At 36.4% G+C, this 24,467-nt stretch overlaps 1 protein-coding gene across 3 annotated transcripts in view; it reads right to left on the bottom strand.

Annotated features, from left to right (window-relative positions):
* The window catches only part of WDR72 (WD repeat domain 72), a 174,866-nt gene extending 157,074 nt beyond the window's left edge, over positions 1-17,792 (bottom strand). For 2 of the 3 annotated variants that reach the window (XM_016224977.2, XM_087814576.1), the window contains exons 1-9: positions 17,640-17,792; positions 11,510-11,616; positions 6,652-6,730; positions 5,379-5,553; positions 4,631-4,707; positions 3,792-3,911; positions 2,681-2,826; positions 2,189-2,285; positions 19-160 (exon numbers count right to left, since the gene is read on the bottom strand). In XM_016224977.2, coding sequence (XP_016080463.2) covers positions 19-160; positions 2,189-2,285; positions 2,681-2,826; positions 3,792-3,911; positions 4,631-4,707; positions 5,379-5,553; positions 6,652-6,730; positions 11,510-11,616; positions 17,640-17,792 — 1,096 coding nt within the window. Of the gene's footprint in view, positions 1-18; positions 164-2,185; positions 2,286-2,680; positions 2,827-3,791; positions 3,912-4,630; positions 4,708-5,378; positions 5,554-6,651; positions 6,731-11,509; positions 11,617-17,639 lie in introns of all 3 variants that reach the window. The other variant, XM_087814578.1, reaches the window with a different exon arrangement.
* Between the last annotated feature and the right edge of the window lie 6,675 nt (positions 17,793-24,467).

Below are 24,467 nucleotides of genomic sequence, written 5' to 3'. Positions count from 1 at the left end.
AAATGGAAGTCGACTTACCACAAGGAGAACCATCAAACTTGGATACAGGAACATCAGGGATGTGCCACAAAGTAATTCTTCCTGAGACTTCTCCAGAGAAAAGTACCTTATAAAAAGGCTCTTTCCTTTCATTCATGTAGCCCATAACACAGGGAAGGCTCTGGTCCAAAACAAGAAGTTCGCTTTTATGTAGGAAAATATCTAAAGTATGAGATGACAACCACTGTTTGCAAAACCTCTTAGATGAACTAAACTGTTTCAATTTTATTTCCCACTGTTTCAAAAATTTCAAGTACTTATTATCTCTTATTCAAGACAAAAAGGTTTTTATAAAATAAAATGTCATCAGCTAGATTTCAGAGAGTTAATAAGAATATCTAACATTGTTTGAACATGGTCTTTGTATGTATTATATATACCGTTAGGAGCTTTTCGTGTATTAGGTTAAATAATCCTCTCAATAATCCTGTGAGGTTGGTACTATCATTTCTTCACTCTACAGATGAATAAACTAGGAGTGAAGATTTGATTTGTCTAAGGTGATATCGACGGTAGTGGGCTTGAGTCCAGTAATTCTGACTCAGGAACCCATGTCTTGATAACAATACTCTACTGTCCACTAAGAAGGCCTGATTTCTTTATGTTCCAATTGTCAGTTAAAATAGTAACAATGGATATTTGTATAGTAATTTTGTCTAATTAATATATTTTCCACTTTCTGTTGACCATTTTTCAGATTCAACATACTTGATTTTAAATTTCCCAAGTGGCCACAAAGAAAAATAAAAATGAGTTCATAAATCATTAAAATATGTATTATTCTATGACTTTAATATACATAAATATATGTTGTCTAGTATAGTTTATATCAATGTTATGTGTTGACAGTTATAATTCTGCTGAGGCAGAGTATGAACATTGGGCACCAGTGCTCAGAAGTATATGATTTCACTGGTGAATGAGGCTAGAATCTCCCCATGACCTCCGTGCAGTGTAGATGTTCTTTGGGTGGACTTGTATATAGAGACTATGGGCAAGGGATAAAAATGATTAAGTGATTAGAAAAACACAAACAAAAACTACTTTTGATTCATAAATAAAAGGCCTACAGATGACTTTGGAAATACTACTGAATGTCATAATTCTAAAGCCTGCCTACATCCCAGTGGTACCAGGAGTTCTAATTTTTGGCTGACAGCTTCTTAACCAACTTTTTGCAACAAAACCTCACCGAACTGTAGGCTTTCCGACAGTTATATTGTCTAATTAAGCAAACCATCACTCTGTAACAATTAGCATGCTCCCTTGGTTGGCACATCAGTAATTCAAAACTCCTCCACTCTCCATGAAATACCTTTTAAATAATTAACTGATAAGTAAGTCCAATAGGTTAAAAAAAATAAAACAAACAAAAAAGCACAATCACTTTGTCTAATACTATTATAATAAAATAACTGCTTAAATTTTCAGGCTTCATAGAGTATCAAAGATATAATTCAGCCAACAAAGCTCACAATTATATCCTCAATTTTCTGTTAGGAAATCATATTTGTTTTAACAAGAAAATTTATTCAGAAGAGCTAAATACATGAGGAAATTACCTCAATATTAAAAAAAAAAAAATCAGAATATAAACCATTTGATAAAGTTCAAAATTTGGAGTAGATACATCAAAATGTTAATCTTGCATCAAACCATCTATCAAAAGAGTCATTGAAAACTGCGCGCGTGTGTGTGTGTATGCGAGAGAGAGAAAATAAATATGGCAAAACTTTGACAACTGGTGGATCTAGGTAAAAGGCATATGAGTGGTGATTTTACTAATTTTGCAACTTTTCAAATATTAAAAATTTTTTCCAACTAAATATGTAAATACATATCACAAAAAAACTTACAGTGAATATTTATGGTGGTGGAGTTGGAATCTTAATTCCTTCTTTTTCTAAACATTTACAATCTTTCTAAAATAAATATGTATTTTTTAATTAGACTTCGGAAAAAAAAGATTTTTTAAAGGCAAAGTTTTCTCTTTAGTAGCCATTAACAGTTAGATCTGATTTTCCCATTATCAACCTGATGTGATTCTTTAATTCAGTTTTTTCAAGCCTGACTCTGTTACAGACAAAGCAACACTTATGTGAGAAACAGAGTGAAACAGCACCGAGCAGCCCCTCTTTTCTTGCATTACCTTATTTTCCTGCACAGAAGTGGAGCACAGTAAGTGAGGATAAATGCTCTCTTTAAGCACTCTTCCATCAGCAGGGTATATGCTTTTAGAAAGCCCACTGTGTGGCAAAAAATTAAATAAAAAGCAAAGTTTAGAACTTTGGGATTCTTTTTATTCGTGTGGGGTTTTTTTTCCTTCCCACTTTCAAAAGCCGGATGGTACCATTCAAGTTTCTAAACTCTAGTTAGAAATTGTTGGGTTAATAATTACAAGTGACTTTTTGAAAACCCAGCACCAGCTGTACAAGTTATACATGGTTAATCTCATTCCTTCATCCCCTGCTGTTTTATACAAAGGCCGAAGCCTACCAAGCCCAGAGTAAATCTTCCAGTGCCAAAGTTGTTTTGTTCTGGTTTTTGATCATGGGCAGCATGCAGGGATTTTTCCATAATAAACCTCCCAAAGTTCATTTCCAACTTGAATGTTTTGTATGCCGCTCCCATCTGAGCCCACCTGTTCAGCAGCTGATAGATGTAACTGTGACCATCTTCTGTCCAGATGATGATTCTGTGAGCAGCAAGCACCTCTCCACCAGCAAAGAACTGCCCGCTTCTACTGACTTCAGTCCGCAGAAGGGAAAAATCACAATAATCATAAACCTATAGCACAAAATGAATGATGCACATTAACAAAAGCTTCCAATCTAATCTGCCAATGAGATGAAAGATGAATTGTGCTCATCAAGACTATTGAGATGACAGTGTTAATGCAACAACATATTAAGTATTAATGATAGCCCACACTGTACTCATGTATCAAGGTATCCTACTAGTATGCATTTTTATTGATTTATCCTAAGGTAGGTTTCAGTAGAAAAACTTTATTCAGCTAATGTGTCCATTAAGCACAGAAACCAGAGATCCCAAAATTTCTATATAATTTTATTCTTTCCATATGGATAGTCCAACTTTAAAATTTGGAAATTTATTACACAGAAAGTTCAAATAGTAGAAATCCTATTAGACCATATATTTAGCATTTTTGTTTCAAAATATATCAACATATAAATAAGACAATAGAGTGTTTTTAACTGAGCCCAGTATATGAAACATTGAAGGCAAAAGGATGCTATCAAGTGATAGTCACTTAACTTTTTCTTTCCTTTTTTTTTTTTTATCTTCTTGGAGACATCAGTGAATATATTTATAAGAAAGAAAAGTACATTCCCTAAGAAACAAATGTAGTGACAAAGTGTAAAAAGAAGGAAAAAAAACCTCTATAAGTAAGACCAATTTATGTAGGTGAAAAGTATTAGTTTTCTTTTTAATTCTAAGGGGCAAGAATTAATCTAGAGTTAAATAATCTAGAGTTAAATGCTCATTATTAATATGGATCTTTATTAATAACACAAGCATTTACTATTACAAAAATAATCTCCTGAGAAGCAAAACAGCTGAACTAATAAGGTCGGTCGTAAAAGACAGGTCATCCATGTTCTGGTAATAATATAAAAAGTTTGCATCACATTTTAAATCATTTTCTTATAACTGTTGCAATGAACAAGAAAAAATGTTTTAAATTACATTTGTATATCATTGGTATTTGTAATTTTATTTTATAATACCTTCCAACATTTAGAAAATACCACCAATAGAAGTCTCTCTGTATATGTGCAAAATCGTATTGTCCGGCAGTTCAGGGAGTCAAGAAATTTGGATTCCTTTTCATAGACATCTTGCTTTTCCTTCAAAAGGAATGAAAACATTTTAGTACTAGTTCGAGGTAATTTATATGTGACTGTAACAGAAGATTTGCTTCTCTGAACACCCGAAGTAGATCACACCATTATTATAAAATGAAAAGTACTCCTGTTTCCTCTTTCATTTTCTGAACCAAGAAGTTATACTGAAAGGACAAATGAGCAGGAAACCTACTTGGAGTCAAGGATTCATTATGTAAACTCATTCAACAAACATTCTGTGGGGGACATGCTGAGAATGTTAAGAAAAAGTTACGGACATTCAGATGTGGCAGAAAGACAAGCCCACCCCCACCCCCCCAAAAAAGGGGAAATAATGTTTTAAAAACCCTGCAGTATCTTAATTGCTATAATGGAAAAGTACGCAAAGTGCTTTGAAAAGACAGAAGAGTGGCCAGCATAGAATGTACAGAACACTATATTCTCAATTAAAATGCAATCTGTGTGTGTGTGTGTGTGTGTGTGTGTGTGTGTGTGTGTGTAGATAAAAACACTTGTATGGGCATGTTGAAAAGAATGGAAGGACACAATTCAACTGTTACCAATGCTTACCCCTGGCACTGGAAGCAGAAAGGGTGAAAAAAGTACACAGGATAAAAGTATACTCTTCTATATTATCTAAACTTCTAAAAATAAGCATCTACTATTCCCATGATTTTAAAAATTTCCATAAATATGAAGGAAAAGGAGCTTCGCAAGCCAACCTGAATGCTGTTGATAGATGCAGAGAGATCCCACACTTTGAGCTCACCAGCGACTGATACCACCACGAGAGCATCTTCTGCAAAAACAACAAGGGGTTGCATAAGAGCTGACCGCTGCAATGACTGCCTGATGTAAAGGTCATTTCGTAGTCATTTAAGGATTATGCAGGGCTATGCAGATGGAAAATATTCAGCTTTGTGGTTTTTCTAAGTAAACATTTTAGATCAGGTTTTAAATTTGTTTTAAAATTTCAAAGTGACCCCATGTAAAAGGAGAGCGGCACTAAAAGCAGAACCACATAAACACCACGATGTTGGCAATATTATACCTTCCATTCCAGACATCACTATGGAGCCAGCCTCCTCTTCCTCTGTAGTCACTCTTTACAGAAACAACATCCCTTCACTAGTACAGCTGGGAGATACAGCAGGACAAAAGCTCCAAGAGTCCTGCTAATCCACAAGAAACCCATTCTTGTCACCTTTAAAAATGCACCAAGCAAAACTGGGCTGTAGAAATGCAGGTTCTCCTCTCTCCACATCATCTTAACCTCTTGCTGACCTTCCAACAACTTGAACCACTGGCCTGGGTGCTCCCAGTTTTTCTTGATCTGGCTTAGGGAGCTGTCCCCGCCAGCCGGCAAGCATAAAGAAGCATTCTAAACTCTTGCCCAATAACTTAACAAATGGTTCAAGAGCGGTATTTTTATATGCAATCTCTTAGTGTTCGGTGTTACCGAAGTGTTACCTTGAATTCTCATGGAGTGAACGATGCACATGCAGTTGATCCAGTCAGGGGACTCGGATGACGTGAAAGTGTGAACAAGACCCAAGGTTTTGGCGTCAAGTATAAGAATGTCTCGGTATTCTCCACAGCATAGAAGCCAGCCTTCTCCTGTCATCCGGAAGGAGCAGTGGTAATACTATGCAAATGGAATTCAAGCAAAAATTTAATTCTTTTTAAATTAACAGAATTTTGGCTGTGGTGGGAACTTCTCTGGATTTATATTGTATCATCTATTCAATCAAGGTATTAGACTGAAGAGCAACTAAAACTTCTTTTAGTGAAGTTATTCCATACTTCTAAAGGGTTGATTTTGCACTTGAATCTCACTTGTATTTCATAATTTCTGCAGAGAAAGGGGGTATCTTCTGTGAAGGAGGAATCTTATTCCAAATCATGGGAAGCTCACAAGTATATTATTTCTGGAGTGCTGTGCAGAATTAAAACAACAACAACAAAACCCAGCTTGCTACACGTTAAGAAGAAATAAGAGTGAAGGGCATTTGAGGATCTCTGGTGCTGAGTAAGTTTTGAGAATGGCTTGTATTAAAGATCGAGTAATATAGTCTACCCATGAAGCTCTCTCACTGCATGGGGTTCAGGTCCCAGAAGAGAGTTTGTGCGTGTTGCAATGCAGGTCATCAATGCTGAAAGCAATGAGTGAATACAAAAACTGTCAGCGCCACTAGGATCATGCAGGTGCCTTAAATATACGCTGGGAGTAATCTACTAAAAGCCAAAACCTGCTTTAAATGATTACAGGGTTATGACTATGCCTCTTGCTCTCTTCATGGATAAAAAATTCAGAAAATAAGAATCTATCCACCCCAAAAAAGATTAAAATTGGAAACAAGGGGGAAAAAACTCTTTTTTTTTGCTTTATAAAACAGCAAGCACATCATCAAAAGGGAAACTTTCTGTGTTTGTGTATATGTGTGTGTGTGTGTGTGTTGTGAGCATGCCTAAAGAAAAAATAAGGAAATTGTCTTTCAAATGTATCTCTGCTGAAAGATACAGAAATAAAAGAGTCAAAAAAATTGGCTGAATGATAATTTTGGGGGAAGAAAAATGCCAAAATAAAAGATGATACCTGGCCATATTATATTCCAATGACAAAATAAAACATTCAAGGAAAGAATATCCCCAAAAAACATTTCTTCAAATGTTTGCCTACTGATGCCCTAAAGGAGTAGCAGAGCCCAGCTATGTTCCGAAGGAAGCGACTGTCGTTACTTACGCAGATTGCAGTGTGCCTGTAAGGAAGTGTGGCCTTCTCCACGCACAGCCCGTTGGTGACATTCCAAACACACATCTCCCTAGCAGAGACAACTTCATATTATTCTCTGTCATTTCCACTCAATTGGTCGGAATAATTTTTGTGCCACCAAGTTTTTCTTTAGCGCTGCACTTAAATGGGGCCTGATCGTTTATGTGGCTCTTTGTTACAGATTACTGGGCAAGAAAATGTCGTGGTCATTAGCAGGGATGACATGCTGTATCTGTGTCTTTTTGTTTGGGTAATTACACCCTGCCGCCAGCCTACACACCTTACCTTAGTGCCAGCCTGACCTATAACAGATTGTGGGGATACAGCCGTTGCAGCCTTTTGAAGTGACAATACAACAGTCTTTCCATGGAAACTGCATCCTCCGAAAATGGTTGATTTCACTGAACTTAAACTACATATTCTGAAAAGCATAACGCATCAAGTGCGGCATCTTGTGGAGCCGAGGTAGCGCTTTTGTAAAAATAAACAGTGCCCCCAAGAGGCCACACGTGGCCTATCATGAATGGGGTTTATTTCTTTGCTTCTGAAATCCTGAAATCATCCTTGCCACTTAATATTTTAAAATTCTCATTGTTTAGAAAACTCTTACTTGGTTACACATATGTTACAAAGAGATAGACACAATTGTGAAATATAGCGGTAAAATGCATCTGGTGTAAGGCAGTTTGAATCTCTATGATTTCTATTCACAAAATCTGAATGGCTGTTTCAGAAGTGTTCGGTAATATTCTTCCATTTTGACAGTTTTAAAACATACGCAAAATCTTTCATGGACTAAATGAAAGTTTAGTGGTTTTAAGGGAGACACTGCTATCAAGCATCAAGATGTGGACTGACATTGTTCATTGCTTTTTTGTGATTTGCAGGCTCTTTTTTGCTTTCTAACCAAACACTGGGACTCAATCTTCAAAATGGTGATTCTCAACCTGGGGTGATTTTTGCCCCACAAAGGATATTTGACAATGTTTAGAGATATTTTGGGTTGTCACAGTTTAGGAACACACTACTGGCATCTAGTGGAGAAAGAACAGGATGCTGCTAACTATCCTATCACGCATAAGATGGTCCCCATAACAAAGAATTCTCCAGCAGTCCAAATGTCCTTAGTACTAAGGTTGAGAAACCATGTTCTAGAAAGAAAATATTCATGTTTTTTTCCTCTCTGTGTTAATATCCAACCTTATTCCAAAAATAACTTGAGGCATGCAACTCAATAACGGGTGTGTGTTTGTGTATCTGAAAAATGAGACTGAGAGAATGGCAGAAACTGAAATAATGTATTTCAAAGATAAAGAAACACATCAAAAGTAAAAAAAAAAAAAAAATCTTAAGCAATCATCAATATAAAATTTTTATCTCTATAAGGAATTTGACTTTATCAGCATGGCTCTCAATTCTAACTGTCTATCAACAATCTCCTGGGAATATTTTAAAAAAAACCCTCAGAGATTTCAATTTCATGGCTCTGTGTTGGGATCCTGGCGGCAGAATTTTGAAAAGCTCCTGGTCAGTTAACCTGTTTTTAGGTAAGTTTATCTCCAAACTAGTGGTTCTAAACTCTTGCTATAAATTAGAATTACTGGGGAATTTTTCAAAAATACTGATATCTGGGACCCAGCCCAGTGATTAATGTTTCTAAACTCTCTACTCCAAATATGTTCTCTGAACCAGCAGCATGAGCACTGTCCTGGAACATTCCACCATTGTCCAGGACGGTGTTAGAAAATGCAAGCTTTTGAACCTCAGCCCAGACCTACTGAACCCTTTCCTGCAGGAGTGGGGCCCAGAAATTTTATTTAAACCAGCTCTGCAGGTAATCTGATGCAAACTCCTGCTTGAGGAACACTGTCCAACAAGCTTCTAGACTGGGTGTCTGCTTATCTCTTTAGTCTCATCTCTTGCTGTTGCTTAAAAGTTTTACTAATAGCCTAAAACCCTCTTAATCAATGTCAAGACTTTTTGCCTTAAAGTTTTATTAACTATGTATATTTGTTCATATAAAATATTAATATAGCTATATCAACCTTATTTTGGTTAGTATGCATCTGATAAATCTTTTTCCATCCACTTCCTTTTAACTTTTCCATGTTCTTATGCTGTTTTTGTATTTTTTTTTTTTTTTCTGCCAATCTTTGTAACTTAACTGAAAGGCTTAGGCCCTTTACATAATTTAGATTGCTGTTCTGTCATTCTGAGTTATTTCAACTATCTTATTTTGTGCTTTCTACTTGTCCCATTTATTTGTGTCTTCTTTGTATTAAACAACATTGTTTTTTCTTTTTTTAAAGTTGGAAGTTATATATTCTATTTCTTTTATTTTTATTTGTCTGTTCTTTTAGCAGCTACCCTGGAAATGTCACCATGTACCTCTAGCTTAAAGTCTAAAATTAATCAACATCTTTACCCACCTCTAAAACACCAGAACACGTGGAATCTGATCCTTACACTGTTATGTGCAATTGTCGGTTAGGATTGTGTGGGGATGGGGTGCGGTGAGGAGTGTATATAAATATTATTGTGTCTTATAGTCTGTGTTTATTTGCATTTTAAAAATATTCACTGTGTTTTGTTCAATATTCCTTCTCCCAACTAAGATTTTCCTTCTGAAATCGTTGCTCTTACTGAAGAACATAATTTAGAATGTTGTTACATATAGAGGGTCTGCTAGCAGTGATTTGAAAGTTTTATTTAGTATTTGACTTAAATGTTACTACTTTGCCCTCTTGTTTTGAAGATATTTTTGCTAGAGATATACTTCTAAGTTGATAGATATTTTCGCTCAACTTCTTGAAGATATTTCACTGCTGTCTAGTTTCATTTTACTATTGTGAAGTCAGCTCTCAGTTTAATTAACTTTCCTTTGTAAATAATGTTTTTCTCACGGACTAATTTCAGGATCTTCTCTCTCTCTTTTTCTTTTTTTTCGGCATTCTGTTGTTTCATCATCAGATCTCCAATTGTTTATTTCCTTTCATGTATCCTAGAATTCACTGGGATTCCCTAATCTTAGGATTTATGCCTATACATGTAATACTTTGGAAAAAAGTGAAAAAGTAAGTCATGAGGCAATTTTATGTCCCCTCTGACCATCTTGGAGGCAGAAAGGCTAAACCCCCAGCCACTTCCTCGGACTTCTGAAAACTTAAAAAAAAAAAAATCACTGTTGTTTAGGAAATAACAGGCCAAGCCTAGTAATTTTAATTATTTCCAAGGATTAAATTAGATTATATTAGAATATGTTAAGTATGCAGTAGCCCTAAGAAATACATTATTGATTCAGGACAAGAAGAATAAAGGAACAGAGTTCCAGAAAAGTCAAGTCATATTGGAAAAGGAAGACCAAACCAGACTCCTTGGCTGTTAAACAATCATAGTTGCCTGGCCGGCGTGGCTCAGCGGTTGAGCATGGCTTATGATCCAGGATATCGCGGTTCGATACCTAGTCAGGGCACAGGCCCGGGTTGCAGGCTTGATCTCCAGGGGGAGGCGTGCAGGAGGCAGCCGATCAATGACTCTCATCATTGATGTTTCTCTCTCTCTCCCCCTCTCCCTCCCTCTCTCTGAAATCAATAAAGACATATTTAAAAACAACAACAATCATAGTTATAGGATTCATACAGCTGAATTCATCAATCATCAAAAATATGTCCATTAACCCTAGATTCTTTTTTGCAGCTAGACCAATATGCGCAAAAACCTCAATCTGAAACTCAGTTATATTCCAGATCTATTTCTCACTTAGCTTTTATTTTTCTCAATTCTCCAAGTAGTCTCGGAAAAAATATCAGCCCCACCTCCAATTCTCTAGAGCGGAAATAAATATTTCAGCAGTTGTAGCAGGCTTTGTGGCAGCCCTATTGTACGAAAGCTATAGGCATTTGTTAAAAAACAATGTACTAAGACATTTCACTTTAGCCTTATTCAAAATTTGAGGTAAGTTTAACAATTATGGGAATAGGTACTTCTTTGATATAAGCTATGGGAATAAGTGCTTCTTTGATATCAGTTCCACTAGACGTTTTGTTATAAACTATTTAGTTTCTCCAAGTTGAACACTTGATTCTTCATGCTTTTGATTCTCAGAATTTATAGCCGTGTAATTTCTCCTTGGATTAAAAAACAAAAAAGGAGGGGTTCTTGTCTCAGCCAGTAACCCAATCCCTCATTCACAAATTCCTGCTAATTCACTTTTGCATTCTTGAGTATACTTTGGCAAACAGCTCATCAGTGGAGTCTAGTTCCTCGTAGCTCTTCCATCAGTGGGGCTTTTTCCTACAGCCAAGTCGTATTTCGTTGAAAAAAATCTCACTTCCATGAAACAGAACCCACATCACTGTCCATATTCCTTTCCCTTCTCTCTCCCACCATTCCACTTACAATTGAATCCTCTCCTTTGTTCGTTTTATAATGATTTCAGACAAGTGTACAGCATGAGGATTGTAACTATTGAATTGTTTCACAAAACTACGGAGGCTTGCATGGGTCTGCTTAAGAGCTCAAAGTGAGTTGCTACAAAGAAAAAAGATACAGTCTGAGACTTTTCCATTTTCAGTTCTACAATAGGTGGCATTTGCCACTATCCTTTACACAGTGAGGCTGCCAGAAAGCCAGATACACACACTGGGATGTTCAAATATACTGATTACATTCCTTGGGACCATCACACAAATTACTTAACCTTTCAAAAATCTAAATGTTTCTATGTCTAAAAGGAACATGTTAATCACTAAGGAATCCTTCAGCCCTAGAATTCTCTACCCCATCAGTTTTTAAAAATAGAGAGGAAATGGAAATGCATCATACCTACCCATTTTCATCAGCACTAACGACATAGGGCTGTTTAGAGAAGTCTCTCGCTCTTGCCAGACAAGTTACTGAAGCTGAATGACCAAACAGAAGTTCTTTGGCTGAAATCTGAAAACGATGAGGGTAAGCTTTTAAAGAGCTGTAAGCTTTTTAATTAAAAATGTAAACACGACATTACATTTATATCCATAATTCTGCTAAGGAAATCCTGTTGTATTATGTTTTTGCTGCACATAATTCAGGAAAACGGAAATGCGGTATATCAAAATCCATAGAACAATATACTTCTAAATAAAAGAGCTGTTTGTTCAATTTTTTTTTTTTTTGGTTTGTTTTTGGTTTTGTATCCATCACGAAACCTAAAAGGTTGCCAGACCGGTTTTACAACGTCTAGGTTTGGAAAACAAATAAGTCAGTGCTGACGCTTATTATGCGCAAAAAGTGCCTCAAATGATATTGGAATATTAATATGCTAACTTCAGAACTCAGAAATGAGTTTACAAAATACAAACAAAAGATTACCTTTTTTGTAACCATTATAATACCTTATTTGACTTTCTGTCTTTGAAATACTTAATTTTTCTATATTAAAAATAAAATTGCAACTAAGCTATTATTTAAATAGGCAGTGTTTTTCTCCAATTGTGAATTTAAAAATATGGCCCTAAGGACTAATCCTTCCATTATTAGAAAGAAGTCTATTCCTCATTATTTCGTAAAACTTGATTATAAAAATCAAACTATAAAATGGAAAACATGCAAGATCCTCTAAAATGGAGAAAGAGGGCTAAAATTTTAATTTGAATAACTAGAAAATGTGTGGTTAATAAAACTTGTCTCATGAGTAATAAAATTCAATTTCCAAATGAATTAATATTCATGATGTGTGTTTTTTCTGAACTATGCAAACATGGATGTATGTAGATGATAACCCAACCATATCAATGAGAACAAATTATTTCATAGCATAATTGTTCTCTGCCCTCATCTTATGTCTATCATAACCAGAAATATTTCTTTAAAAAGTCTGTTATCAGACTAAATTTCAAGTGCTACAATTAGGGTTTTGTGGTTGACTAGAATCACTTACAACCCAACGTCTGACTCTTTACCTCATTCCTGGGAAATTCTGAAGGTTCCATCTCAGAACAACATGTTTGCCCATCACCACACTTGGAAATTCACACCCCTAGGAATTTAACCCCATTTCCAACATATTGAAGACCAAATTAAACAATGAATTGGGGCACATCAGGGACAGTCCCTCCTCCAGAGAAAATCCACTATGGCCAAAATAAGCAATGGCTTTTCATATAAAGTCCTCATTCTGTTACTAAATCCCCACATGTAGGTGAGTAAGCTATGAAAATTCACTAGTTTCCTAATTTTATCATATGTTAGAACTGCTGTGAATAATAGTAAAACAACTCTACAATCACACCTAGTCACTGTCCTGATGAAAGCCAGAGGATCTCTATTCATTGGCTCTCCCTCTATGAAGCACTGTCCCCCCACCCCTACCCCAGCTACTTCCAATGGCACAAATGAGAAAGGAAAAATAACACACAAGTTGACCAGCATCTACCACATTACAGGCACTGGTGCAACTATGAACAGCGTTTAATCATTTCAAAGGTGAGGAAATTGAGGTTCAAAGAATAGAAGTCATTTGTCCAATAATACAGAGTTGGTAGAGATGAGCTAGATCTTGACCCAAGTATTTCTACCGTCTCTTTCTACACAACGTATTTTTCATTTGTCATTGTTTTGTTTCCTTATGAGCATTAAACAGAAAGAAAATAGAACATCCCACTACTAAGGGAATATAATGAGAGGATGTTCAACCTGTCTCTTTTTATGCTTAAAGGTATGATGAATACCAGCAGTCAATACCAGCAAACCCAAGTTGGAAAGTTCCTAGGGCCCTGGCCGGTGTGGCTCAGTTGGTTGAGTGTCATCCTATGTAGTGAGAGGTCACCTGTTCAATTCCCAGTCAGGGCACATGCCCGGGTTTCAGGATCAATCCCCAGGAGGAGGCATGCAGGACATAGCTGATCGATGTTTCTTCATCAGTGTTTCTCTCTCTCTCTCTCTCTCCCTCTTTCTTTCTCTTTCTCTAAAATCAATAAAAACATATTTAAAAAATCAAAATAAGAAGAAAGTTCCTAACATGGGACTTGGAGAAGCTCCTCAATAGGAGACAAAAGTTCCAGGGAAACTAGAGGTCTTTGGAAGCCAGACCCTGACCTGGAAGCAACAAGCATAATCTAGGCATATGAGAAGCTCAGGACAGGGAGACTTAGTCTCCAGCTCCCCCGTACCCTGACATCCTACCACCCATAGACAGGGAAAGACTGAGATATGTACCCAATCTTTTGATGAATATTTGGATACTACAAGATGTCCAGAACTTAAATCACCTTCTTTCCCGCCCTATTCCTACTCTCTAAGCCCCTCTATTTCGTATACAGGTACACAATACCTTTATCCCACAATCCCACCCATACCCAAACCCCAAATCTGAAAGGTATCCTTGACTATTCCTGCTCCTCTATCCCACATCCAACTTTTGCTCAGTTCTGTCTCTTGCCTCTTCTTAACAGTTTTCCAGGTTTCATCTCCTCTTCTTTCCCATAATCACTGATGTGGTTCATGCTCAAAAACCCACTTGACTGAAGTATTGCAGAAGCCTGCTCCCCGTAATCCCTGTCCCTTACTCACCGCCCCCTCCCTTCAATATGCCCTTCACATTAATACCCAGTGATATTCTAAATCACAACGGTAATAACATAGAATTATGTCTCTTGCATAAAACATCCTCAAATCCCTGCATAGCACCACTTTTAATTAACATGTAGTGTTAGCTCTTGCTAGTTAAAAAAAAAAAAAAATCTAAACCCCTCAGCATGTCCAATTCCAAATTGAGTCTGCTCCATCCCTTACAGATGTGCCTGTCACCTTTAACTTACCCTCTGTGTTCCAGGCCTACTCAACTACTTTTACCAGTTCCCTGAAAGCAAAATATTCATGGTTTTTACACATACTTACTCTGCCTGCATTTTGCTCCTGCCTTCTTTTCCTGTTCAAATCCTATGCATCTGTAGTACTCAGTTCAACCATCACCCTTAGAAAGCTTTTCTTTTCAAAACCACAATGAGATAACACTCCCCACTGATCAGGACGGCTATTATAAAACAAACAAAACAGAATATAACAAGTGTTGAGGAACTGTAACCCTTGCACACTGCCGGTGGGGAGTATAAAATGTAAACTGCTATGAAAACCAGTTTGGCAATTCCTCAACACATTTAAAATAGAACTACCATCTAATCCAGAAATCCTACTCCTGGATATACACCCCAAAGAAGCGAAGGCAGCATCTCGAACAGATATTTGTACACCCAGACTCACAGCAGCATTATTCACGTTAGTCAAAAGGTGGAAGCAACCCAAGTGTCTATTGATGGATGAATGGGTAAACAAAATGTGATCTATACAGACAATGGAGTATTTTTCAGCCTCAAACGGGAAGGGCATTCTGACATATGCTTCAACATGGATGAAACTTGAGGATACTATGCTAAGTGAAATAAGCCAGTCACAAAAGGATAAATACTGTATGATTTCACTTATATGATATATACACTCATATTCACAGAAACAGAAAGTATCCTACTGCTTTATAATTTCCCACTAACATCTTTCTCCTACATTAGACTCTGAGAAACTTGAAGGAGGGATCTATGCCTAGAACAAAAACAACAGAAAACACACATCTGTGTAACTTGTCTAATGACTGCACAAGTAAGTGCACTTGGATTTGTTTTTCCACTTTATATAGGGGCAAATGAGTGTTTAAGACCCTAGAACCCAATGTATTTTCTTACCTAAATCCTTTTGGAGAGGGGAAGGCAATTTCCAAATTTAGTACAAAGAGAAAATAAATGTCTCCCAGATCATTTTTACGCTCCACCCCCTGCAACTTCCTTCTCCCACAGCTGCTGTCCTACTCCTGATATGCTCTTTGGCTTCAAGCTGTCCTACAGCCACTTGGTCACCCACATATTTATGTCCTTTCTTACAATCTCCCATGTCCTCAAGGACTCCCTTATTTTTCCCCTGCTCAAATTATGCCTTAATTTTTTTTCCCAAAGAAAAATTGAAGTAAACTACTGAGTATTAAAATATCAATGATGGACCACTCACGTGACTACCTTACAGATAGCAAGAGGATTTGTTGAGAACTCAAAAATGCCCTTGATTTCTGAAAAGCCTAGAGTGTTCCTGCTAACAGTTGATTCATTAGAATGTAAGGGTGAGATTCATGAGAAAAATAAGAGATGTTCATCCTTCGGGCCCTATGGTTAGCCATAGAAAATGTTAGGAAGAACTCTCATGTGGAAAATCTCACATTCGTACCAGTCAGCACCTTATTCAAGCTATTGACTTTTTTACCTCGTCCCACAATAAATTTCTAAAACACAAAGCTGATCTGATCCCTTAATGGTTCTCCTTGTTTCCTCCACCCCAGCCGATCAGATTCCCATTCCTACATCAGATCTATAACCATGGATTTCTCAATATTGACACTATTGGAAATCTTGGATGGTATAATTCTTTACTGTGAGGGGCTGTCATGTGCCCTATAGGATGTTTACAGCATCCCTGGCCTCTATCCACTCAATGCCAGTAGCAATTCCCCCCTTCCACCAGTTGTAACAACCAAAAAGTGTATGCGGACATTATCAAGTATCTCTTGGAGGTTGCAGGAGGCGGGCAAGAACCACTGTTCTAACTCCAAGCAAAAGACTTGCTCCTAAGAAAAGCATGACATAACATCTCCCACTGAAAATACAGTGTAGACCACTCCCTACTTAGAACACCTTGTATTATAACAACTACACAGAGTTAGCCTGCGTCCTTCCTCTACTACAACCTCTGGGCAGCCATCGCCTGGTCCTCTCATTCATGTTTGAGCTCAACATACTGCCTAACTTATAATATCCACTCAATAAATGCATGTTGAATAAATACCAGGAACATACCTAAAAAGATACAGGAGTGAGGATTCAAAATTTCTTAAGCTATAGCAACCTACATATTATAAGACAACTATTCAAGCCACAAAACACTACACTTCAACATTAAAAAGAATAGCAAGACATGTTTAGCCCTTTAGGGGTCTGAGTTTAAATTATAAGAGATAATAGATGGGAGGGCCATCATTTTCAAAGCTCAACTGTTGAAATAATACCAGCTCCTTCTTTCAGGAATGTTCATAAATACTGAGCTGAGCTGCCCGGCTATGCAGTCCTGTAATGAAACTGCTCAGTGATGGGAGATGTTAACTAATCACACTATAAAATAGAATTACAATTAATTGTTAATTTAGGTTTTAAAGTGACAAACTTTAAAGGCTAAACATAGTCTTTGATCTTTAAAAGGCTTCTTAATGAGGGCAGTATACTTTAAGTACATCATTAGTTTAAATGTTCAAATTGGATCCACAGGCTGCTAGCGCCAAGCAAATATCTATTCCAATATGTTAAATGTTTATGACTTGGGACAGGGACTATTAATTGCTAATCAATGGGCCAAATCTTAGTAGGGGTCAGGTTCTGAAATCGGAGGACGACAATAGTAAATTGGATTTAGGGCTTTGTGATACGATCTGTAAAAAATCACAGGCAAGTGGAGACTAAAAGAATAGCAAAAAGGCCAACTGACAGAAACTGCCCAGATAATTAAGATATTACTCATTTAGTTAACAGTGGTTTTCAAGGGTGCCCTTTGTTTAGATTAATGAGCCATAATTTTTAGAATTATATGCACATGTCTGTAGTTCAGTTACTTAAACACATAATTCAGGATATAAAATAGTAAAACTCAGCATAGCTTAGAGGGTGATAACACCGGGACTTAAGATTAGCAATATCCGTGATATAATTTTCCAGTATGATCTTGATCCACCATGTAACACTTCATTCTCTCCAAGTCCAGAAGTAAAACCAATTTATGATGCCAGTAAGCATCTCCCTAACGTTCACGCAAACCTTCCACTGGCATTGCGGATTGAAGCAAGCTGTCTTATTTTGTGAATGTTCTATTCTGATATAATGGTTTTCACTAACCTTTAGTTCAGGTGAGAGACTCCAGAGGCAGAGCTGACCCTCCTGACTTCCAGTAACAATCGTCTGCTGGTCATCAGTGATCATGATGGCGGTGATGCTGTGGGAAGGGGCCTTCTTTTCCCAAAGTGCGACTGCCTGCAGGGAGGACCTCATGTTGAGAGAATCCTGGAAACACAGAGAAGGGAAGACGTGTGCCCAGTAATTATTCTTAGATTTGGGGAAGTTGATCATATCGCTAAGATACCAAATACAAATGAGTCAAATAAAAATTATTATTAAAGTAGTATAGATGAAACATGAATATGACAGAAATGGGAAATATTGATTTTATGGAAAAGATTTACTTTTTAATAGTGAAGTTCAGACATTTGTTACTTAGTTGAGGTGAAAACTCATTCATAATGACACAAATCTGAACATGTTCTACCAGAGCCATCAATTAGAGGGGAAGGTAGTCATGAGACACTGAAATGTTAATCTGCCCAAGATGAATGACTTTTACTCCAATTTTTGATTACCGATACTGACAAAGAGAAGAACAGAAACAGTCCATCCACTCCACACCCAGCTCTGACTCTGGGTAATTCTGACCTCTTCAAAGCCCAGCTAGGCCTCTCAAGAATTGAGCTGTCTACACAACATAATTTAAAGATAACTTTGCAGACTCTCTCTCTCCAGAAATGTCACCTCAGTTTAACCTGTGTACAACCCAAAATGATCTGAAAAATCAGTTAGTGATATGCACATTACATTTCATGAAACATCGAGTTACAAGTTTCCCCTCAAACAGGCATTCTTTTCAGAAATATAAATAATTTGGCAATGACTAATGCTTTAAATCCTCAGAATAAATTAGTAAGTTTTCTCCTGTGAACTAGTAATATACATTTTATCTCAAAAATGTCAAAGATAAGAGAGGAGGAAGGTACCAAACTTACTTTCCCCATTTGTCTTGAGAAAGTTAAGAAAATGAAGACCTTCTGTCCTGCAGGACTTCTGGTACTAAAGCATAACAAGGGTTAAGTACCAATATAAAAATTTTTAAATTGTGGTATATGTTATTTAGAATGCTCAGTTATACACAGATAAACATACAGGCACATAACCTTGAGTATGCATTGACACCATGAACATAAATTCAATATAAGCAGTGCTTAACCCACAAACCGATTGCCTTCAAAATTTTAACTGTAGTTCAGTTCTTTGGAATTTAGTGCCTAATTCCCCATGGTTCACTTCTTAAGCCAGTACCCAAGTGTATATAACCTATCGCAGAGCTGCACTATTCCTACTGCAGTACCTAAGCACCATTAAACAAGATTTCTATAGGAAATACTCTCAGCTTTGCAATTCAATGTGTCAGGACCACACATATTAATCACAGTACTAAGCTAACCAAAGAGTTCTGAATTCTGGCTTCAATAACATTATAATCCCAACTAGAACCCTGTCCACTTCAAACACGGAGAAATAATGCCACATATAGGAAAAGCCCGGCAGACACCACCTTAATCAAGTGATGAAAAGTAAACAACTTCAGTGATGGGACAAAAACAAATTCATGTGCCAACTGATAAAATTCCTACCAAAGATGCTTGCAGGACCTGAATCTCATCATGACAAAAAGCACAAATGGAAGGACTCTCTACAAAATAACTGGTCTGTAATCTTCAAATGTGTCAAGGTCATGAAAGTCGAAGAAAGTCTAAGGAACTGTTCCAGCTAACGGAGACTGGGGAGGCATCACCACGAAGACCAACACATGGTTCTAGAATGGATTATTTTGCTATAAGAGACTTACTGGGATAACTGGGAAAACTTGGATATATTACTAAGGAAGTAACATATGAATATTAACTTCCTAATTCTGAAGGATTTATTACACTTTCAAGGGATAATACTCTTGTTCTACATACACTAAAGCATTCTGAAAAGATGGGGGAACAGATTGGCAACTTCTTGTCAAATAGTTTTCATGAAAATAGTTTTGCGTGCTATATTTACTACTCATCTGTAAGTTTGAAATTATTTTAAAAATATATTATTAAAAAATTAATTGGTCTACCATTTCCCGGGGTATTTCAAAGACATGAAAATTTTGATTCAAGAATCCAGTAAGCATTCGGGAGGCTTAAAATGGAAATGATGGATGAAACTCTAGTATACCAAAGGCAAAGCATGAAAGAAATGAAATGAAATGAGCTAAAAAAAAAACAGAACAAAAAATAAAACACAGCAAAACAGCAGGTATGCTTAAAGCAGATTTCTCCACAGCAAAAGAACCACTAGAAGCTACTGGAATATTACCTGCAAAATGCTGGAGGGAGATGAATGTCAACCTAGGTTTTTATACTTTGCTATCACTCAAAGCAATGGCAATATAAAGACATTTTCCAACAAATAAGGCCTCAGAGAATACAACATTTAGAAACCTTGCTGAAAAAATTATAAAAGGATGCACTTTATGAAAAATATATTACATCAAAAAGAAAGAACATGGAATAAAAAATGCAGTGGTGAGCAAGAAAATCAGTAAACACACAAGTAAGTCTACATCAGCATTATCTGTGAAATAATAATATTAATAATGATGAGGATAATTGGGGGTTAAGCCATAAACTAAAATTCTAGATCGGACCATGAAAGAAGACAATGTGGAACCTATGTTAAATCATTCTAATGTTCTTGTATGCTTGGGAAGAGAGCAGAGAGAATGGCGAACTTTAAATTTCCTTAACGTAAGGTTATACGACAAGATGCTAAAAGAAAAAAAACAAAAAAGTGTGTGAATTCCAAACAGTAGGATGGTAGAATACAGAAATAAAGAAAAGTTATCAATCCAATAGAAGAAGAAAAATTTTAAGGCAAAAAAGCATGGAAAATAGAAAACACAAAACCAAATAGTAAAGTCACATCAGAACTATCAGAGTTTACAATAAATAGATGAATTAATCTTACCAGATAAGGATTCTTAATTAGAATATAACTTAGTATGACCTATTTACAAAAATTCTGACAGTATTAACACAGACAGGTTGAAAATATAGGAATGGACAGGATATTCCAGGCAAATAGTAATGAAGGCAAACTGATATAATATTGGAAAAATAAATAGGCTTTAAGATAAAAACATTATTGGTGGAAAAGGGTCACTATATAATAATTATATAATGATTAAATAAATCATTCACCAGAAAGGGATAATAGTCCCCAATCTCTAGGTACCCAATAGCAGAGCCTCAAAATACATAAAATATAACCTTGCATAATTACAAAGAAATGTTGATAAGCTTACCATTAAAGAGGGAGATTTTACATATCTCAATCAAGTAATAAATAGATCAAGCAGATAAAAAAGATATAAGGATAAAAACACTTGAACACATAATTTACATTTATAATATTATCATGGAGATATAGATATATATATACTTTCCTGAACACAGATATTAAATAGAAATACAGTCTATTAAGTCATGCATATGACATTTATAAAATTGACCACAAAAAGTCTCAACAAATCCCAAAGGATTAATATCATATAGGCAACATTATCTAACCAAAGTGAATCTAAACCCACCTTCCAACACATACAAACACGTTTAAAATGCTTCCTCTTTAGCCCTGGCCGGGTGGCTCTGTTGGTTGGAGTGTCGTCCCGTACACCAAGAGATTGTGGGTTCGATTCCCAGTCAGGGCACATACCTAGGTTTCGGGCTTGATACCTGGTCAGGGTGAGGGCCAGAGGCAGCCAATGATCAATGTTTCTCTCTCTCTCAAATCAATGAACATAACCTCAGGTGAGAATTAAAAAAATGCTTCCTCTTGGAAACATTAATATCCCTTAGGCCACCAAGAAAACATAATGAAGATTAGATATTATTAAGAACCTAAAGACAATGAACACCTTGTATAATAAAATTTTCCCGATATAGATATTGTATTAGAAAGAAAATTATAGTCTTAAATGCACATATTAAGATGGAAAACTAATGAGCTAAACAACCAAATAAAATATTTTATGAAAGAGTGGAGAGAATCCAAAGAATGGAGAAAACAAAACAGACAAGACTATATATTAATATAATGATAATTTTTTTAAAAATCTACTAAACAAAACTGAATTCATTGAAAAGAGAAATAGTATAAGTAAATCTATGGTAAGTTTTATAAAGAAGGAATTAAAGACACCAAAAATAATATAAAGAGAAAATGAGTGTAACTAAAATTAATATTTTCAGTGGGACTATAATAAATGGCTATTATGCCCACAATTTGGAAAGGTGAAGTGAAATAACTTTTGTAAAAATATAAATTACTAGAACTGAATGAATATGAACTAGATAGCACAAATACACCTGCGACCATTAAAAATTCGCGGGGGTGGGCGTAAAGCTACACACACACACACACACACACATTTTAGCAAACACTTTAGATTGGTTGTAATCTTGGGGAATTAGAAGGTACAGTCTTATATATGAAAACACATAGGACAGACCACATGAATTCCGCTAAGTAAAATGACAGCTCATATAATAGCTCACTTTAATTCAAATCAGCAGATTCAAGAGGGAGGGAGACAGAAGCAAAGAAAGGAATAGAATGATTTCCAACAAAAGCAAGCACAGGAAAAAAGTGAATCACAGCAAAGAAAACCCAAAACCCCACAAAACCTGTCATTAGAGCCACAAAATCTGGCAATCTCGGGGCTCTTGATGAATGGGCAAGTCATCCCAAACCTTTATCACTTCTGAGGGCTCCACTGTATTTCAGCCCAGAATAACTGCTGCTCATCATGTCACTGGCTGAACAGAAGATGAAAAGACGCCCAACATACTTTAAGATCGCAGAAAATCAGAAAGTAGTAGTTTCAACAATTTCTAAGACAAAGAGTTAAATTTATAAGTTTCACTAATCAGAAAGAGTTTGCTTTTGGGGAATGGCGCATTCCATAAATATCAGATAAATGTGATATAAGTTAAGATCCCAAAGCTGCGAGTGAGAAGGACAGGCGTGGGTGTGTTTCAACATTCTGCTACTAAAAAACACCACTCCGAACTTGTAGCAGTCTTTTCACCACAGCTTCTGGTACTACAACGAAAATCACATCTCAAAAAGTATCTGCCTTTTGACCTCCACTCCTGGCTTGGCTAAGGTGTGCTTCTCAGAATCAAGAAGTGGTAGAAAAGTGAATGTTCATAGTCACCCTGCTCCAGAGGAAACTGGACATTTTTTGTCTACAGGCAATGTGTACTTGGCTCATGGTCAAGGACTCGCCTGTCTCCTTTTTAACTTTATGTTGGAAACTGTAGTCAAGGCAATTTGTCTAGGCTGCTAAGGAGAATTGTAACAGAAACAAATTTGGAGAACATTTACCAGGGAATTAATATATTTGTAATGATTAACTAACATTATACCAAAGATAACTACTTCCTGAGGTGAGTTCTTTATATCCCTATTACTCTGGAAAATTAGCTTCTCTTACTGGAATCATTGCAACATCATCTACCCAACAACCAGTCACTTTGTATTATGCTGGTCTAGTATCTGCCTTAAAAGTATCTGCTCTGCAAGGATGTCTCCCTCCTGAACTGATACAATTCCGCAAGGACAGAGACCAGGCCTTGCGTGCATAGTGCCTGGCCCCTCGTGGGTACTTGATAAATATTCTTTTAACCAAACTGACCCTGATGCTCCTTCCTTTTATATCCTCTGTGAAAGATGGGAATCATTTCTTAATCATTACAGTCCAAAGAGAAATGAAACACAGTGCTTTGAACAGGAAAATAATGAATGTGTTGAATAAAATGTTTTCTTTATGATCTTTAAGCTCTGTATTTCAAAAGGGAGGGCACTGATTAAGGTTATGAACTTTAAAGTTGGGTTAAAATTAAATGTGAGTCACTTAAGCCTTTTGAGCTTCAGTATTCTCATCTGTAATATGAGAATAGTAACAATACCTAGCCCAGGGTATTGAGGATGAAATGAGAACATGAATACAATGTAGAATACAGAATGGTATTCAGTAGATTACTATTGTTTCAGTTCTGGCCCCTAACCCTTGGAATAATAGCAACGGTTACCCTCAGCAAGCTTCTTCACCATTATACTTTTGCTTTATTTTTATTATATTAAATTCATTTCAAATTCTCTAGGCTTTAAATTCTCCTTCGAAGACAGGGACTTCTTTGTGATTTGTCCACTGCTATATTCTCAGGGCCCAGGGAGGGTTTAGGACAGGTAGGCACTCAATAACTGTTTGCTGAATAAATGAATGGAAATATACTTTATAGTCTACAGATTCCCATCTAATGAAGCCTCCACCCATGCAAACAGTTGCAAATGTTTAAGAACCTAACAAAATACAAGGTACTTGGAGTTTAGAAAATCGAGTAAATCAAAACATTTCATAGATTAAAACCCTTGATAGTCATAGGATTCCTAACACATCCAAATGAGAGAACAAAAAAGCACCAAGGCCAAAGCCACAAGAAATCAGATCTTAACCAGAGTTCATCCTGAACAATCCAGATTGCTAAATGTAGTGGAAACAGACCTGGAATTCAGATACCTGCTTCTAGGGCGGCTATTGCCACTTATGACTTTTATTTCTAGGTTATAAAGGTAATACGTAGTAAAAATGAGGATACTGTCACCCACATCTCAGTATTCTTATGGGGGATAAATTCATAATGTAAATAAAATCATATAGGTATAATATACATAGTATGCTATCATTATACCTTGTATAGATAATCTAGAATTCAGGGCAAGAAGTGGCCTTGGGGATCATTAATCTAATCCCCCTAATTTATTAGAAAGCTG

The sequence above is a fragment of the Miniopterus natalensis genome, chromosome 1 (genome assembly GCF_054644295.1).
Source record: "Miniopterus natalensis isolate mMinNat1 chromosome 1, mMinNat1.hap1, whole genome shotgun sequence".
NCBI lineage: Eukaryota > Metazoa > Chordata > Mammalia > Chiroptera > Miniopteridae > Miniopterus > Miniopterus natalensis.
This window is presented reverse-complemented; position numbering and strand designations above follow the sequence as displayed.